This window comes from Camelus bactrianus, chromosome 21 (assembly GCF_048773025.1).
Source record: "Camelus bactrianus isolate YW-2024 breed Bactrian camel chromosome 21, ASM4877302v1, whole genome shotgun sequence".
NCBI classification, from domain to species: Eukaryota; Metazoa; Chordata; class Mammalia; order Artiodactyla; family Camelidae; genus Camelus; species Camelus bactrianus.
Genome location: NC_133559.1, coordinates 9,598,109 through 9,617,139, shown reverse-complemented (window position 1 = coordinate 9,617,139; position 19,031 = coordinate 9,598,109). Strand labels below are relative to the sequence as shown.

General features: G+C 42.0%; 1 protein-coding gene across 9 annotated transcripts in view; it reads left to right on the top strand.

The window, feature by feature from the left end:
• CD5L (CD5 molecule like) overlaps positions 1–19,031 on the top strand; it is a 47,712-nt gene that overhangs the window by 25,901 nt on the left and 2,780 nt on the right. For 8 of the 9 annotated variants that reach the window (XM_074349640.1, XM_074349632.1, XM_074349635.1 and 5 more), the window contains 3 exons: positions 67–384; positions 922–1,242; positions 2,448–3,452. In XM_074349640.1, the coding sequence (XP_074205741.1) occupies positions 67–384; positions 922–1,242; positions 2,448–2,494 (686 nt within the window). In that variant the 3' untranslated portion in view covers positions 2,495–3,452. Of the gene's footprint in view, positions 1–66; positions 385–921; positions 1,243–2,447; positions 3,453–19,031 lie in introns of those variants that run through there. The other variant, XM_074349634.1, reaches the window with a different exon arrangement.

Here is a 19,031-nt window from a genome sequence, read left to right as displayed (position 1 = left end):
GGTCTCCTTTTCTGGGAAGACTGTGTTCTTGCAGGGAGCAGATGCTTCATCTTTCTTTTCCCACAGTTCCAGAGACTGTGCAGCTGGTTGGCGGGCCTGGGCGCTGCAAGGGACGAGTGGAAGTGAAGCACAAAGGGCAGTGGGGCACCGTATGCAAAGCAGGCTGGAATCTCTCAGCTGCAAAGGTGGTGTGTCGGCAGCTGGGGTGTGGGAGGGCCATACTGACCCAGAGATGCTGCAGCAAGTCTACCCAGGGCCAAGGGCCCATCTGGCTGAGTGAGGTATCATGCTCGGGAAAGGAAGCAGACCTTCAGGATTGCCCTTCTGGACTTTGGGGGAAGAATAACTGCACCCATGACGAGGACACGTGGGTCGAATGTGAAGGTAATGCCTCTAAGTCCAGAGACTAGGTTCATTCACTAATTTGATTAAATGGAATTCCATTCAACCAATGTTTATAGAGAATTACTCATGCATCAAATAACCGTGGCAAAGTTATTTAATTATTGATCATCAATTCTTTTGTTTTTAAAATGGAGATAACGATACTTGCTTTTGTATGTGAAAATGCTTTAAATATTAAGCACTATATTAATATGAACTGTTATTATATTGAATCCTATATAATAGGGACAGGACACACCATTCATGCACTTGCTGAATTCTTCCATTTTTACAAACTACTAGAAAGTCATTTATAAATAATAGATTTTTATAAAATAGATGAGAAAGTGAAAAGATCCTAGTTCAGGAGACGGACCTGGGCCACGTGGATTGGGACCTAGAGAAGGTGCTATAATCATAGAAGCCCAGGTAGAGTTCCAAAAGTGCTGATGGGATTTGAACGAGGATGCAGATGATCCTATACATTCTTCTTTCTATGCCTTTCTCCACCCCCTGACTTCCTCTTCCACCTTACAGATCCCTTTCAATTGAGGCTGGTAGGAGGAGAAAGCAAGTGCTCTGGGCGACTGGAGGTGCTGCACAAGGGTGAATGGGGCACGGTCTGTGACGATGGCTGGGGAGAAAAGGAGGAACAGGTGGTCTGCAAGCAACTGGGCTGCGGGGAGCCTGTCTTTGTATCTGCCAAAGACCGGAGAAGGTTCGGCTTTGGGAATGGCCGCATCTGGCTGGATGATGTTTACTGCTCAGGGCAGGAGCAGTCCCTGGAGCAGTGCCGACACAGGTTCTGGGGGCATCACAACTGCAACCACCGGGAAGATGTGGCTGTGGACTGCTTAGGTAAGCCCTGCAGACGGGATTCGTGAGGACTGGCAGCGAGGGAGGTGGAGAGGGGCCGGTGGGGGTGAACGCTGGGAACAAGGGCTGTTCTCCCAGTGCCACACAGCTGCCCATGGTAGTCACCTACTCTATGTGCATTTCAGGGGATGTAACTGAGACATTCTAGTAATGAATAGAACAATAATAATAAGGAAAACCCATACCATATATTATTGAATGTGAGAACAAGAGGGGTTTTGAAGACTATTGGATTAACATCCTTAGATTAAACATGAAGAAAGTGAAAGTCAGAGAACAGAGGTGACTTTCCAAAATTACAAAAAAAATGCTTTTGAATGATGCAGCAGAACTAAAATGACAAGGCTTGACTCTTAACTCGGAATTAGTTCTGTTAGATGACTGCAACCTTCAAACTCTAAGTTTAAACTGCAGAACATGGTCCCACCTCATTCTACCGATTGTCACTCCCCAGAATGTAAGTTCATCTGTGGGAATGGAGCTAGGGTAGGGGGCTATTTGGGAATGCCCATGAGACTGTCTTTCCAGAGAGGCCAGAGTACCAGCCCTGCACTGCAGATCTCTTCAGGGGAGTGAATGAAGAAACCCTGTCCCAGCATGAGGCAGGAAATGCAAGCGTGACACCTAGGTGGCTAACTCAAGAGAGTCACACTCTGAAGCCCAGCTTTATAATCAGGCTGGGAAGCTGGTGTGCACGGCTGCTTGGTTAAACACTCAGCTATGGAACCAGGGAAGAGCTGACCGTTGGCCAGAGATGTCAAGCAGTTAATGCCCAGAAGAGGAGAGATTTAGTGACAGAAGACTAGGCTTTGAATCCTGCTGCTGCTATTCTGAGGCCATGTAATCTTAGTCACTTCACTGCTCAGAAACTCAGTATTTTCATCTGTACAAAGGGAGACACTTATCCCATTTCTCTTGAAGAGCTCTGTGATCGTGTGAGGGTAAGAAGCGTTAATATGTGAACGCTGCCTGTGACTCACATGGGAGCTGGTTGAATGAGTCCCTGGGACTCTGCACCGGATTCCGACTTGGTTCACGTCAGTGTGAGACGTGTGTGTGATGAAGCTCTAGGAGGGTCTCCTTTCCTATTCTGGGACCCCATTTTTCTTGGCCTCTTTGTGACTGAAAGAAATAATCCCCTCTTGGTATGTCTACATCCTAACTGTGCATTCTTCTTCTCTTTACAGAACATAATCCTGACCTTCTTGGTGCTTTACCTGCAGATCCAGAGTGACCTTTACTTTCTCATGGGGCCCTGACTGGCCCAGCATGAGCACTGGGCCTGCAGGCTTTACCTGCTGCTCCCTCAGCCCCTCAACAGGAGTCTGAACACTCTGCCACACCTGGCTCTCAGAGCCAAGTAGCCCCATCGCTGCGTGGAGATATGAGTTGTTGAAGTGTTTCTTGCTGGAGAAGATGCACTCCCAGTCACCCTCTCCTCACTGCTGACCCTTTGACATTGGTTCTCTCCTCTCCTGCTTCTTCTCAGCCAGCCTGGGATCCCCAAGCCTGTTCCTTTAACCATGACAGTCCATTTCTAAGACAAGATCTATGTCTGTAAGGAACATGAAAGGAACGGGACAACAAAAGGAATATTGGAAAGGAAATATGGGTAAACAATTATCTATGGAAATGGGAGGAAACCTTAGAGTCTTTTTGAACTCTTTTTCTCAAGCTTCAGGTGTTCACAACAATTAACACCTCACTATTTTCTTAGTTATTGATGACAGTAGATCATTTTTCAAGAGCAGAGCAGGATTTGTGATCCTAGAGATTTTCATGACACTTGAGAAGAGATTTCACATCCCCTGAATGCCCATAGTAAAACATTTTTGTTGACCATCTGCATACAACTTGCTAATGTGCTGTGCATTTAACAAGAAGAATCTCACAAATGAATTATCTTAGGAAAAATATATTGGCATAGAGCTGCCACTGGGAGAAGGGAAAGGAAGAGATGCAAAAAGAGTTTGGGGAGGTCCAGAGTTGTGCCTCATGCAAATCAGATGATATCATTTTATTTTTATCAACTCAGACTTTGAAGTCTGCAAGTCTGAGGCAAGACAGAGCAGCACTGAGCTGAGAATCATGACTTAATCCTAAAAATGGACAGCTTTAGATTCAGACCAAGTTGAGTGGCTGCAACAAGCCTTCATTTATGCTTTCTAATAAAGTACATCTTGAAGTCTCAACAGTTGCCTCTCTGTGTGATAAACTCTTTCTACCTAAGGGGAAGCAAGGGTTGTCAGCTTTCCAGGGACAGCCTTTGAGGCAGGATTAGGTAGAAAAGAACCTGCAATCATATGTGGAATATAGCTCTCTCCTCTCGATGCAGAACTCTCTCCCTATTTCCTAACATGGGAAAATGGGTAGAGAAACTTAACTTCATAGAAGAGAAGAAAACACCTTTAACAGATGTTTGGGGATCTACCCTGTCTCCTCAAAGAGATTTTGCCTTTATCTGATCAGGTTGTCTCTTCCTGATTTTCCCTGCAGACTAGTATCATGTTCCCTCCACTGCAGAGTATCTAGAATCTAGAGGCCAACTAAACTGCCTTGATCGAGTCATTGAAAAGCTCTTTAATCCTGAATCAAAGCGGGTTGGAATTTCACAAGGGGAATTCTGACTTCCCCTCAATTTCTGCTCAAAAATTTCTTTTGTAAAAGTCCACCTTTAAAAGACCCCAAAGAACCAATTAGACAAAAGTAACACCTTCCAATGCAGAAAGCAAGACATGGCAGAAGTTTAATAGTGTTAAAGTTCTGATAAGAATGTATCCTTTAAAGAGAGGAAATTGAGAGGCTGAAAGACAAAGTTGACACTAGCGTGTTAGCACTGTCCAGGAGAAAAGTGTTCTCTGGCCCAAGAATATGGTTGTTTATCTTGATTTCCAAAGTGGACAGGGATAAAATAGCGTATCAGAGCCTGAAGAAATTAGCAGAGTGACAACTACTGACAGTGCTCACAGATATTCATGCCTGCCTCTTCTTCCTGGTCTATCCTTTGTCTTATTAGAAGATACACCAGCCAGTCCTCCGGGCCCCACCCTAGCAGGGCAGTGCAGTAAACTGGAGCTCTGCAGTCAAAGAGAATATTACCCATTGGGTATTTTAGGTGTTGCCAGTTGGCACACAACTTATCCCCCAAGGACCTGTCCTGTAACCAGCATCTCCTGAGCTTGCCCTGTTCTGCAGAACTACCTGGCACGTGCAGGCTCACTGCACATTCGTCCAGGGGTCCTGGGCAGCAATGACCCTCCAGGTCTGTGGAGCTGGAGCCTAACACCAAGTACCTACGTATTCTCCAGTGAGGAGGGAGGCCACCCCGGAAATTCACCCTGAGGTGGTAGCTGCAAATTGGCAACAGTCAGTCCCCATTTGGACTTGCTGCCTGGTGGCTCCAGGCTTCTCCAGCAACCAGGGCTCCCAGGTCTTTTATCTAGGTGGGACCATGTGTCCAGTTATTACAATAGCAGTGATTTATGACACCTTCCCATCAAGGCAGATAACAATAGCTTGCCTCCTCCGTGCTCCTTCTCTCCCTATCTTCAGGCTTGTGAAGACCCCAAGGACCTAGGGGAGGGCATACTCAGAAGACAGAAGGAGCCTGGAACTCTGAATGATTGTGTGGGGCCGGGGTCTGTCACTCACACTCTGCTGATTGTGTCATGATTAAGAAATAAACATTATTTCTGTTAAGCCACTGAGATGTTGGGGTGGTTTTTGCAGTAGTTAGTTTAGTCTGACTAAAACAAACATAAACATTGTAACCTGACTATACTTCAATAAAAAGTAAAATAAAACAAAGAAAGATAAATAGTATTTATAAAAAATCCGCTACATTGTTTCAAACCTCACCAAATGACTTTCTGACAACGGGTTGGCTTCCTCAAAACTTCTGGGTATCTAATATTCCATACTTATCAGGAAATGTGAGACTTGGCCCACACACCATTTTATTTCTGGTATAAATTAACTCTGTTTTATTTTTTAAAACACTTTTTATTGATTTATAATCATTTTACAATGTTGTGTCAACTTCCAGTGTTCAGCACAATTTTTCAGTTATACATGAACATATATATATTCATTGTCACATTGTTTTCTCTGTGAGCTACCATAAGGTCCTGTATATATTTCCCTGTGCTATACAGTATAATCTTGTTTATCTATTCTACAGTTTTTTTTAACATTTTTTATTGATTTATAATCATTTTACAATGTTGTGTCAAATTCCAGTGTTCAGCACAATTTTTCAGTTATTCATGGACATATACACACTCATTGTCACATTTTTTTCTCTGTGAGTTATCATAACATTTTGTGTATATTTCCCTGTGCTATACAGTGTAGTCTATTCTACAATTTTGAAATCCCAGTCTATCCCTTCCCACCCCCCACCCCCTTGGCAACCACAAGTTTGTATTCTATGTCTATGAGTCTGTGCTTCTTCTTGATTCGATGATTTTCTGTATTTGTGTGATTTGACTCCTTCCTTTTTATCTTTTATATATCTACTACATGTTTTTGTTTTATAGTTACCATGAGGGTTACATAAAACGGAGTTATAAGAGTGTATTTTAAGCTAATAACAATCTGACTTCAAACTCACACAGAAGCTCTATGCTTTTACACTCCCCTCCACATTTTATGTTTTTGATTTTTTACATATTTTAACATTGAGTATTCATTAATAAATTATTGTAGATACAATTATTTTAGTACTTTTGTCTTTTAGCCTTTATACTAGAGATATAAGCGATAATCTACCAGTCTTACAATATTAGAATATTCTGAGTTTAAATATATAATTACCTTTACCAGTGACTTTTATACTTTCATATGTTTTCCTGTTACAGATTAGCTTCCCTTTATTTCAGCTTGAAGCACTCTCTTTAACCTTTCTTGTAAGGCTGGTTGAGTCATGAATCCCTTCACCTTTTGTTTGTCTAGGAAACTTTTTCTCTCTCCTTCAATTCTGATGGGTAAGTGTACCAGGTAAAATATTCTTGGTTGGCAGCTTTTTCTTTCAATTGATAGTTGTATGGGGGTTTCCTTGTGAAGAACAAGTCTCTTTTCTCTTGCCGCTTTTAAGATTCTGTCTTGTCTCTTAACTTTTGACAATTTAATTAAAATGTGTCTCAGTGTGGGTCTCCTTGAGTTAATCTTTTTTGGTATTCTTTTTGCTTCCTGGATCTGGGTGTCTATTTCTCCAGATTAGAATAATTTCAGCTGTTATTTCTCTGAATAAGCTTTCTACTCCTTTTTCTCTCACTTCTTCTACTCTTCTATAATGTGTATAATGATTCACTTGTTAGTGTCCCATCAGCTCCTCAAATTATCTTCACTCTTTTTAAAAACTTCTTTTTTCCTTTTCCTTTCTTGATTTCTTCCTTGATACAATGAATTCCACTGTCTTCTGTTCTAAGTTTGTTGATCCTTTCTTCAGCTTAATCTAGTGTGCTGATCTGCTCTACAGATTTTTTAAAGTTAATTATGACAGTCTTTATCTCTAAGTTTTCTGTATGGTACTTTTTAATATTTTCTATATCTTTGTTAAAATTCTCTCTTTATTCATGCATTGCTTTCTTGATTTTGGTGAGGACTTTTGGACCATTATTTTGAACTTTCTATGAGGTAAATCATGTATTTCATTTCACTAAGATTGTTTTCTGGAGATTTATCTTGTTCTTTTGTTTGAAATACATTACCCTCTTTCTCACTTTTCTTGACTCTTTATGTTGGTTTCTGCACATTGGACATAACAACCACTTCTCCTGTTCTTGACAGACTGGCCTCATGTAGGAGATGTACCTTGTCAATCAACTGAGTCTGAGCTCTTGGTTGCCTCTCAAACCTTTGTGATTTTCTAAGCTGCTGTCCTTGTTCTTAGCAGCTCCCAGTAGTTGAAGGTGTTCCAAGACCCACCAGTATCTAAGGGCAAGGAAAATATCCATACACCTGTTCAGGTTCCCAGAGGACACAGATGGTTCTCTTGATCACACAGATTAAGGAAAATCATCATCACCTTGGTGAGGAAGGATTGGAACTTGACAGCACAATTATCCCCACGGCTAATATCCACATGCACAATTTACATGTCACATGAGTGAATTGTGCATGTGACTCTTTACAGAGCCCTAGTATCAGCGTTAGGATACTGTCCTCCATGGTGAGGCAGCAGAGTGCACTGATGCTCAGTAACCCCTTGGACACTTCCTGATTTGAGGCTGGTTCATAGGTTCATCAGACAGCTCTTCGTTCTCTCCTCTCATTGGTGCTGTACTGACCATTTATTCTTACATTACCAGAATAAGGGCTTTTTTTCCGACTTGAGAATGTCTGTCTTTCATGGGGACTAGGTTTAGGATCAGTTATGTCTAGGGAGCTAACTTTCCAGCACAGAAAAACTACATAAGGCTAATTAGCTTGAGGAAAGGAGTTGGCCTCCTGTGTTTGGTGATTAACTGAGAAGTCACACTATAAAAGACTTGCTTTGCTGTCATTTTTGATTTCCCACTTAAAAGAGGAACATGAAACTGGATTAAGCAGGAATAAATTAGTGAATTATTTATTTGATAGAAAAGGCAGAAGTGAAAACTGATCATTCTAGCAGAAAAGGTTTAAATCATGTTCAACAGAACTACCCCAAAGGGTCAAAGTAACTTGCTCAAGGTCACATGGCTATTAAGTGACACAGTAACCAGGTCTGTGTGCCTCCAAAGCACATCCTCTTAGCCCCTGCACTGCAATGCTTCTTTGTAAGGACAGTCCCAGGAAAGTCCAGAAAAGCACAGTTTGAAGTTCACTGGGCAGAGCACACCAAGGACATAAAGACGTCCAGGGCCAGTTTTCTGCCAGCAGGACGTGCACAATCCAGCAGGATGCACACAGTGCAGCCAAGCTTTCTTCCTGTGAATCTTACCCTTTTGGCTGCCATCACCCGTCCTCTTCTCTCTTGGGTTTGTCACTTCAGGTGCCTGAAGAATGGGAGGCCATTATGACTCTGTTGTGTCCTGAGGGGGTCCACAGTCCAGGTGTCCTGCCTGGCTCAGCATTCACAAGGGCCCCCAGCCTGATAGGATTGCTGCTGGCATTTTCAGAAGGCTTTAGGATCTTTTTCCTGATCGTGTTTAGAATCTTTTTGCAATTTTGAGACTTGGTGACCAAAAAATAATTACTAATAATCAACTAACCATAAATAATGGAATCTATTAGTAAACCATGTGACTAAATATCTACAGTTATAGATCATGTTCTCTCAGAGAATCTATTTTGTCTTTAGAGTTTTCTCATGATGCGTTGAGCAAATATTTTCCTGAAGTGTCCATTCATAGGTTTTGTTATCTCCTCAGGAATACCACAAAGCCGTTTTATTCTAAACGCCGGAAAAGTGTCCGTGTGCTTCCTCAGTCCCGAGTCCTGGATCTATTCCTTATTTCGAGCTCCTTCTCACTGATAGGTGTTTACAGAGGTACACGGGAAAGGGCAGCCATTCCACCAGAATCCTGTTTTCTAGACCAGATATTATAGAAAGACAGCCCAAGAGATTCCTAGTCATTCTGCCAACCATCTCAGAATGTCAGTCTTTACTTTCTCCCAGCCAGGAAGCACACCCCAAAGGCTGTCACCTGTGGGTTCAGTCCCACCCATCTCCAAAGCCCATCCTGCATAAGATAGGTGCACATTAAACACCTTGTCTCACCAAAAGTGACTAGAATGAGTCTTTCTGGAAAATAATCCCATTATTATGGTGCTGGACACCTGACTGACTTAGTATCCTATTAGCTTTTTCAGACTGCCCTTTGATTATGCAAACCCTAGAGAGGCAGAGTACTTATTTCCTGCCAGTTTTTTCTCTTGGAGTCCCTAAAGCCCCTGTCTCCTAGCCCATAAGAGACAATGCGGACATAATAGACAAGAGGTGATGTTTCTTTGGTTCTATGGGCTCAGTGATGTCCTTTGGCTGCCAACATAATCCTTTATTCATTCACAGAGTCAACAGTCACTTATTGCATAAGAAGCACTGGGCATACAAGGGGAACGACTTAGATAGTTTCCTATTCTCATAGAGACCACCAGTAGTAGACATACTCAGTTCTTTGTCAGACGGATTTCACTTTGATGCTCAAGCAGCAGAACATGCAGCTCATCCTTCAGTAGAGCACCCCAGAGAATGTCTTCTATGCTCTTCTGTTGTTACACATCGATGTTCTCCAGACAGCTATCTACTTCCACACGGCTTTGGGCTTACCACCCCCTGCATCCCGCCCCATCTTCCTCATCTAGAGAAGCCTCATACTGATAACCCCTTCTCAATTGCCTAAACCCCTCCGCTTTGGAAACTTCCACCTTCATTCTCTTTCAGTCCCCTGACTTGGGACTTGTCATTGCCATTGCCCAGAACTGCTTCTCCTCCAAAACCTTAAAGATGCCTCACAAGTCTCTGAACAACTTGTCATCCCGTGAACTTTCTGTCACTTTCATTTCCCCTAGCCCTTCCTCAGTGAGATCCTCTTTCAGACAACTTGTTTCTCTGTTCACTTGTTATCAGCCCATTTCCTGATCTCTAAGTCTTGTAGGCTACTTGAGTTACTCTCCTACCTCGAGCCCCTTACTTTACCAACCTCCCAGCACAGTTTCTTACAAGGCTCCAACAAGGAATCCATCAGGCTGATAATCTCATGCTGACCCTCTGACTGCTGCTTGAGAGGACCTCACAATGGGGCACATTGGTTCCCCTTAACAAATGCAGGTTTTCAACCCAGTGCTTGTCTTTATCCAGGGTCCCTTTTCCTCTCATTTACTATGTCAGTCCCTTACCACTTTTCAGAAGCTTCCTGTCCAATCCAGCCTCTCTGGCTCCTGTTATGCAGCTCACCCTCCATTCCACCCCCCTGACACTGCGACGGTGAAGTGTAGTCTCCTACTTTCCACGTACCATTGCCAACATTCATCATTATTTTCACCCTCTGTCACATTTTTTTCCCTCCAGAAATCTGGAAATCGTCTCAAAGCACTAATTATTCCTCATTTTCACATCCGAAGAGCAAAGTCTTCTTACAGATTCTACAATTAACTGTCTCATACCCGTCCCTTCCCCTCAACACCTCTCACCACCCTGTCAGTTTGGACTCTCTTGTGCTCTCCCTGGACTGTCTACATTTCAACACCAATAGCCCCTGGCACCTGACTGCCAAGCAGGCTGTGACTCAGCCATTCCAAACTCCCCTTTGTTGGTTACATGGGTCATGCTACTTCACTTGTCTGCTTATGCAGAGCAACGTCTTTTCCCACTTTGACTCTCCATTCTACTATCCTTTATTTCCTATTCAAGTGTCTTTGTCTCTCTAAAATCTATTATTAACCCCAAATAAAGGTGACCACTTCCTCCATCGTGTTCCCAAAGTGTCTTATACTTTCCTATATGAAAGCTGTTTTTACATGGTATTCCAATTACAAGAGCATTTCATCTTGAAGCAGCAAATATCCTTTATTCATCAAGGTACTGCCTCCATAAATCATATACACCTGGCACTCACGGTGGCTAAAACCTTTTTACTGAATATAATAAGAGGTAAAATATAGGAGAAAAAAGCAGGATTAAATATAAATGCCTATAATGAACCAAAGTTTGTGCGGAGGAAACTGAATGTTACAAAGAAGCTAAGATATTTTATCATAGAGGAAAAAATTATTCTGTTTGAAATAGTAGGGAGTGATAATAGCATACATAATTGAGTCCAGAGTTAAATAGCTCTTGAAGTATAGCTGCACTTAATAGCAAGGCAGGAGGACCTGGGAATATTGAAGGTCTTGCTACTCAATCCCTGTCCTTTGTATTTTAGACCTAAGAAGGTCTTGATTCCATTACCACAAGGATCTGTTTCCACTCACCTTCCAAAAATGGGCATAAACCAGCATAGCAGAAGAGCAGATCCATATCGCACTGGAAAAGCTGGTTTGAAGGACATAAAGCCAGCCCTACCTGCAGAGAGTGACACCTTGATTCTGAACGATGGTCCTGACTCTGGATTAGGGTGCCTCCAAGGGCAACTCTGGAGTTATTCTATGATCTCTGGCTTCTATAGTTTTTAGCCATTTCCATCTGGAATGAAGGAACTAGGTTTGGCCTTTTGTCCCACAAACTACATGGGGCTCAGGCTCTGGATGGATGGAGCTAGGATTACAGCAGAACCAGGTCATAACATCTTGGGATTTTTCTGTTTGTTTTCAGCATCTTTCTACCAGTTCTGGCCACCTGCCTTCCTCTGGGGACATGCTGATTTCAGCAAGTCCAGCTCCGTCATTCATCCCCTGAGCCCATTGGTTCCTGGTCATTTGAAAGGCTCTGCAGCAGATAGGAACTGCTTCCCTCCCTCTTCTTGGCACACTTGCAGTCAAAGCTGAATTCTGCTCTTCTGACCTCTCCTTCCAGCCTTCGATTTCAACTCATCGTCTTTAGCTGCCTTGGTCATGGCTTGGCTGTTCTTGATCCTTGGTGAGTATTTCTGCTCCTTTTGGTCTAAGCTTTAGAGTACTCTGGACCTGTGATCGGGGGAATCTCCCTGCCCATCTGGTGCAGATCTAAGTATTTTTAAAGGATAAGCTCCTCCCTCCTCTCCTCCTTTCTCTATTTCTGGCAATTGTTCTAAATCCCCAAAGCCACCTAATCCATACCCAATTTATAATCCACCTTGATTACCGGCTAATTTTCTATTTCCCTATATTTGCAGTGACAAATTCATACTAATTTATCCCATTCCCTTTTCACATAAATTTTCCTACATGCACTATTTATAAAAAGACAAATAAATAGACCATGGGTTGCCACAGGTACAGCAAGAAAAAGAAGTAGAGCTGCAGGACAAATACCTTTCATTGATCAAATTTTGCAGTTTCCTCTAAAAGGTGTTTCATATAATGTTTCCCTAGCTTTCCCCAGTTTCTTATTGCTCAGATTAATGTAGAGTAAATGGGGATTTTGGAATCCAAGAGATCTGGGTTTCAATCCTTGTTCTTTGACTTCTTAGTTGTCTGAATTTTTAAATTTTTATTGAGTTATACTCAGTTTACAATGTTGTGTCAATTTCCAATGGAGCTCACAATTTTTCAGTTATATATGGACACATATATATTCATTGTCTCATTCTTTTTCACTGTGAGCTACCACAAGATCTTGTATATATTTCCCTATGCTATAAAGTATAATCTTGTTTATCTATTCTACATATGCCTGTTGTTATCTACAAATTTTGAACTCCCAGTCTGTCCATTCCCCATCCTCCCGCCTGGCACCCACAAGTTTGTATTCTATGTCTATGAGTCTGTTTCTGTTTTATATTTATGTTCATTTTTCCTTTTCTTTCTTTCTTTCTTTCTTTCTTTCTTTCTTTCTTTCTTTCTTTCTTTCTTTCTTTCTTTCTTTCTTTCTTTCTTTCTTTCTTTCTTTCTTTCTTTCCTTCTTTCTTTCTTTCTTTCTTCTTCCTCCTTCTCCTCCTCCTCCTTCTTTGCCTTCACCTTCACCTTTAGATTCCACATATGAGAAATCTCATATGGCATTTTTCTTTCTCTTTCTGGCTTACTTCACTTAGAATGACATTCTCCAGGGACGTCCATCTTGCTGCAAATGACGTTATGTTGTCACTTTTAATGGCTGAATAGTATTCCATTGTATAAATATACCACACCTTCTTTATCCAGTCATCTGTTGATGGACATTTAGGCTGTTTCCATGTCTTGGCTATTGTAAATAGTGCTGCTATGAACATTGGGGTGCAGGTGTCTTTTTGAAGTAGGGTTCCTTCTGGATATATGCCCAGAAACAGGATTCCTGGGTCATTTGGTATGCCTATTCTTAGTCTTTTGAGGAATCTCCATACTGTTTTCCACAGTGGCTGTACCAAACTGCATTCCCACCAGCAGTGTAGGAGTGTTGCCTTTTCTCCACAGCCTCTCCAGCATTTGTCATTTGTGGACTTTTGAATGATGGCCATTCTGATTAGTGTGAGGTAATATCTCATTGTAGTTTTCATTTGCATTTCTCTGATAATGAGTGATATTGAGCATTTTTTCATGTGCCTATTGATGATTTGTATTTGTTTCTTGGAGAATTACTTGTTTAGGTCTTCTGCCCATTCTTGGATAGGGTTGTTTGTTTTTTTCTTGTTAAGCTATGTGAGCTGCTTATATATTCTGGAGATCAAGCCTTTGTCAGTTTCATCTTTTGCAAAACTTTTCTCCCATTCCGTAGGTTGTCATTTTGCTTTGTTTATGGTTTCCTTTGCTGTGCAGAAGCTTGTAAGTTTTATTAGGTCCCATTTCTTTATTCTTGCTTTTATTTCTATGGTTGGGTAGACTGCCCTAGGAGAACATTTTTGAGATGTATGTAAATTACCACATCTTTCTGAAATCTCATTCTCACCTATGAAATTCAGATACTATGTTTTTCACAGGTTTGTTAGGAGCCTTTTCACAAGATACCAGTGGCTTCTAGATCCCTTCCCTAGTCAAATGCATCCATTTTTATTGTCTCAATTATCCACTGCATTACTGAAGCCCATACTGGCTTCTCCATTGGACACTTGTGTGTTTTATGCAGGAGACTGGTCACATCATTAAACTTCTGTGCATCCCCTATGTCACCTAGCAGGTAGTCTCACCCATCATGAACATACTATTGAATCTCCCAGGCTTACTTTCCATTCTACCTTCTTCATGAAGCCTTTGGATCTGGGATACTCATAGTTACCTACTCTGCTACAGAGCTTTCAAGTCACTTTTGGGCTCTATCACTTTCACACCTGCATATCAGGCTCATCACATTCAGTTTCCTTTGCATGGACATATGTTTTGTACTCTTCACTAAACATGTGGGGTGTGTTGTATAAAATAAAGTTGAGTTTTGGCCAATTGCAGACAAGGTCTTACTGAGTCTGGGAGTGGACATATCCTAAAGATTAAGGGCTTGGGGTTGATAAGAAATTACTTGGAAATCAAATGCAGACAATATTCCAGGACAGGCCACTGAAATACTTGGATGTGCCTCAAAAGCTCTAGGTTGGAAGTCCAGAGATATTAGCTCCTTCAGAAAGGTCCTATAAGATGGGGTGTTGGTGAGGGGGATGATGGGTTCTGCAATTCAAAATGCCTAGATCTCAAGGACCATTGACAGTCACAGGGCTGAGGACTCTCACTACAACATTACGGGGAATCCTAATGGATAGAAGAGTCCAATTACACAGAGATCCTGTAGGAAGAAACTCTGATGTTTCAAAGATGTGCTGGTGCTCAAACCTGGAAGTTTAGAAGTAAATGTAAAAGTGCCTTCTGACCTATTGATTCAGGGTTTGGAAAAGTACAGCCTGCAAACGAAGAATGGATTTTACACTTTTAAATGGTGGGAAAAAAATCAAGAGAAAAATAATATTTGGTGGCACTTAAAGGTTACATGAAATCTAAATTTCATCGTCCATAAATAAAAGGTTCGTTGCAACATGGCCATGCTCACTCATTTACTTATACATGGCTGCTCTCGAACCACAATTGAGAGAATTCAGTTGGTATTAACAGAGACAATATGGCCCAGAAAGCCTGAAGCATCTGGCTCTTTACAGGAAAAGTTGGTTGATCCTAGTCTAAACGCAGTGTCAGTGAACACAGACAAATCCTGCTGATTTTCCTGTGTCCTTTGTGCTGTCCCCATGACATCTTTACCTTCTGCAACCAGTGGGTCTTATCAGTGGTCTCCAGCACACTTTCCTGTTGAGCCCAGAGGTTGTATCACCACACGTCAGTGGTAATCATCAATCAATCTAATTGACGAGAATAGAAAACTAAATCTATTCACACTTGGGTAGAGCCAACGTCAGATGTAAAGAGAACATGATGGGTCAGTTAGCTGTGGTGTTTGTGGTTCCTAGCCAGTGTACGTCCTTCGGGGCTGGTCATTCCAACATGATAAGGTCCCAACAGGAATGACTTTGGAAGCTATGTATTTACTACTCTAATTGTCACACAAAGTTTGGCAAAGGCTTTCTAGAGAGTTGTGTTTTTGAACAAACTCTTGGAAATTGACTCATGATCTCACTTACTTCCTTCTTTTTCTCTCAGCCTTTTTCACTGGACCTGGCCTTCTAGGTAAGATTTTTTGGGTCTTAAGAGGGAGGCCTTTAAGCTCTGGAGAGGGGGTTGTGAAAATTCCAAGCCAGGGAGGCTCTGGTTAGAAACATACCCAGTAGAATTCTTTCTGGTTTCTCAGCCCACTTACCCTTTCTTACATGAGTATACTTCCACTTCCAAAACCTAGAAAGAGTTATCTTGCAAAGAGATCCCTCCTCACTTGCCCTCTGTGGCCCATGACTCTCAGCCACTTCTAAGTAGTAGATGGCTTGGTTTTGGCTCAGAAGTTACCTTATCCCCTTGTGTGCATATCTGGGAAATAAACTTCCTTTTCCCCTCATGAGTTCTACCACTTACAGGTGCCTCTGCCAGCTTCAATAGTACATTTGTACTAGAAATGCATCACCTTCTATGCAGCACATGGCTTCGCATGGCTTCTATGCAGCAGAGTGCAGACTGGGTTTCTGACACCACTGGCCACCTCCCCGAGGAGTCTTTGGGCACTGCGCAAACTATTCACAGAGGTGAGAATGGGACTGCACAGAGAGAATTAGCTTGTGGGAGAAGAAGGCTCTGATGGTCCAGACAAGGAGGTTGGCTGTTGATTATCAGTTTCTTTTACCTTATCCTTTCAGTCTATTCTTTCTCTTGATGGTAAAGTCTTTACCAGGAAGGGGCCACTATAAATTCTGCTATGAATGTGGAGGATCCTACATCCCGCTCGGTGCCTTTGAATCCTTAAGGAGTGCTGCTTCTGGGCCTCATCCAACACTCAGATTACTTGGTCTTTTTTATTCTCTGGACTCCAGGGCTGCCCCTCACCGCAAGTGCAGTGAGACAACTGCTCTCTGTAGCGTCCTGACATTCCAGGATATTGGTCCTCCACCTTTGGGTCTCTCTCTCAAGCCCTCAGCTAATGAAGTAGCCTGCCTAGGACACAGCCTGGGGCACAGCTGCCCTGACAACCCCCTGTGTTCTTCTCTCTGACTTTCAAATGTTTCCTCAACCTTTCTTTCCTCTCAAGCTGGATTTTTCAAATATTTATTCTTTCTTTTTCTTTTTCTTCTTCCTCTTCTTTTTCTTGTTTTAACGTATTTCTTCTTTCCTAGGAGGTGTTCCAGTCCTCCAGTACATGGAACATGAAAATTTATTTAAAACCAGAAATTTATAACTCAAAATCAAACAACCTGTGCATGAACCTGATGGCTGCTATTTGCTTGAGTACACCGTAATGTCTATCCAAACTCTAATTAATCTTACTTATAATGCCTCAAAAGTTATTCCTAGATAACTCTACTTGAATTATATTTGTACTCAGATATATATGCCTTAAACTTTGACGTGCAAAAACTGAAATTTTTTCTTAGTTTTTTAAATAGTTTTATTTTAATTTCTAGCTCTAACCTCCATTCCTCATACTGCTTCCCTCAAGAAATTATGGAAGACAAGGAGAGAAATAAACGCAAATGAACAAACCAAATATAAATTTCCTAATACAGTTTAAAGTAAGCCAGGTCAGAATTTTCTCACTCAACTGCTTCTTCTCGGGTTGATACCAAGTTCTAAGAGGATTTGCGCAGGGTTGAGACAAGGTAGACAGTGGAAAATCTGATCCTCTGATGTCAGATTCCATTCATACATGTGTCTGTCTTATTCCATGTGGCCCATGTTGCCATATGTTACACTGATTATATTCCTATAAACCACAGGCCACCAATCCAAATGTGGCCCCTACGGGTATAAACGACCTCTGTCAGTCAACTGCCCTCCTCCATGGAAGCATGGCAGATGTAGTTCTTTATCCCTGTGTCACTCTGGGGCTGAGGAAACTTGGTGGGATTACCTCAAGCCTACGAAATGTAATCTCCTTGGGGGCAGCAATGCTGACTACCTTATTCATCACTATTCTCTGAATTCATACAACAACGCCGCTATTGTAGTACTCAAAAATTTCTTTCCTGATGGGCTCTTCCTTGGTGTCCTCACACATCCATCTCTACTCAGTGTCTAAGTCTTGCTAGAAAGGAAAGAATTTCTGTTAGTCTTTTCTACCTCCATAGCTGTAGTCAAAAAGCAGAAACAAGTCCTGGATTCCTCACAACGTATCTGAAGGCTCTGTGAAGTCTCTCTCTTACTACCAATGCCTAGAATGGTCTAGACTCTGTTTTGGGGCTCTGAGACTCTGAGGCCTGACTCTTACCTTGCCCAGTACTCTCTGTATTTCTTCTGAGCTGGGTTCTTGGACATGGGAAAATGTCATAGGAAGTAACAAGGATGGGTAGGCTGGATTATTGACATTGGGAGAGAGAGTCAGCTTGTTCAGCCTGAAATACATGCAGGCAACTTGCCTCAATCTAGCTGCTGTGGAGAGGAGGCAGAGTCATGAAGAAGAAAACACAACAGATATCATCTCTACACTCAGGTTCTGACCTGGAGCTTGCACTATTTGACAGTGTGACCATATGATCTTCAATTTCATGAGGATCATTTTCTTCACCAGTGCAATTGTGGGGCAGACTTGATGATCTCTGTGGGTCCTTCTTATCCTGACCGCCAGAGATTCTAAAAACTGCTGATTGTTCAACCATCTTTCTCTTAATCTTCAAACTCAAAAGCCAGCAGTTATATCTTGGTGTCTTGAAGTGGTAACATACTATTAAGAAGGTAAGAGAAACAGAACTCAGAGATGGGGTCCTGAAGCTCCTCATCCTCCTCTTCCGTTTTGACCTCTTCTCTCTCATTCCTCAATTTTCCATACCCTGCAAGTGTTGGAAGAGTTCGAAGAAGACTGTATACTTAGTTCTCTCCAGGCTCCTCCCAGATCTCCAGCCAATATCTCATATCTTTGCAGAATCTTCATCCCACGTACGCCTGGTGGGAGGTCCACATCGCTGTGAAGGGCGAGTGGAAGTGCAACGGAATGGCGAATGGGGCACCGTATGTGATGACGGCTGGGACATGAACGACGTGGCTGTGGTGTGTCGGGAGCTGGGCTGTGGAGCAGCCATATGGACACCCAGTGGTGTTATATATAAGCCACTGGCAGATGAAGACCAAAAAGTCCTTATCCAAGACGTCAACTGCACTGGGGTGGAAGAAAATCTAATTCAATGTGAACAAGATGAAGATGTTTATAGTTGCTCCCACAATGAGGATGCAGGAGCGAAGTGTGAATGTGAGTATGGCAGTGCTCAAGAACTATCTGCCACCTACCTGTACCCCACATGCCCACTCTTGTCTTTATTCTCCACCATGAAATTTCACACAATGGCTGTTTGGCTCCTCGTCCTTCACATCTCACACTTTCTCAATTTGGGCCCTGGAGACAAACATTATCTTCACCTAGATGTGTTATTTTTCCTTGGTTTCTATCTATATGAGAATCAGTTTCTCTTCTTCATACACACACATAAACATGCACAGATCCAACAACCACTAAATATTTGTTGAATAGCGTATCTGTATTTCAAGGGATGTAATTGAGTCATTCTAGTAATGAATAGAATAATTATAATAATAATGAAAAACAATACCATATATTATTAAATTTGAGAACAAGAGGGGTTTTGAAGATTATTGGATTAACATCCTTAGATTAAACATGAAGAAAGTGAAAGTCAGAGAACATAGGTGACTTTGCAAAATTAAAA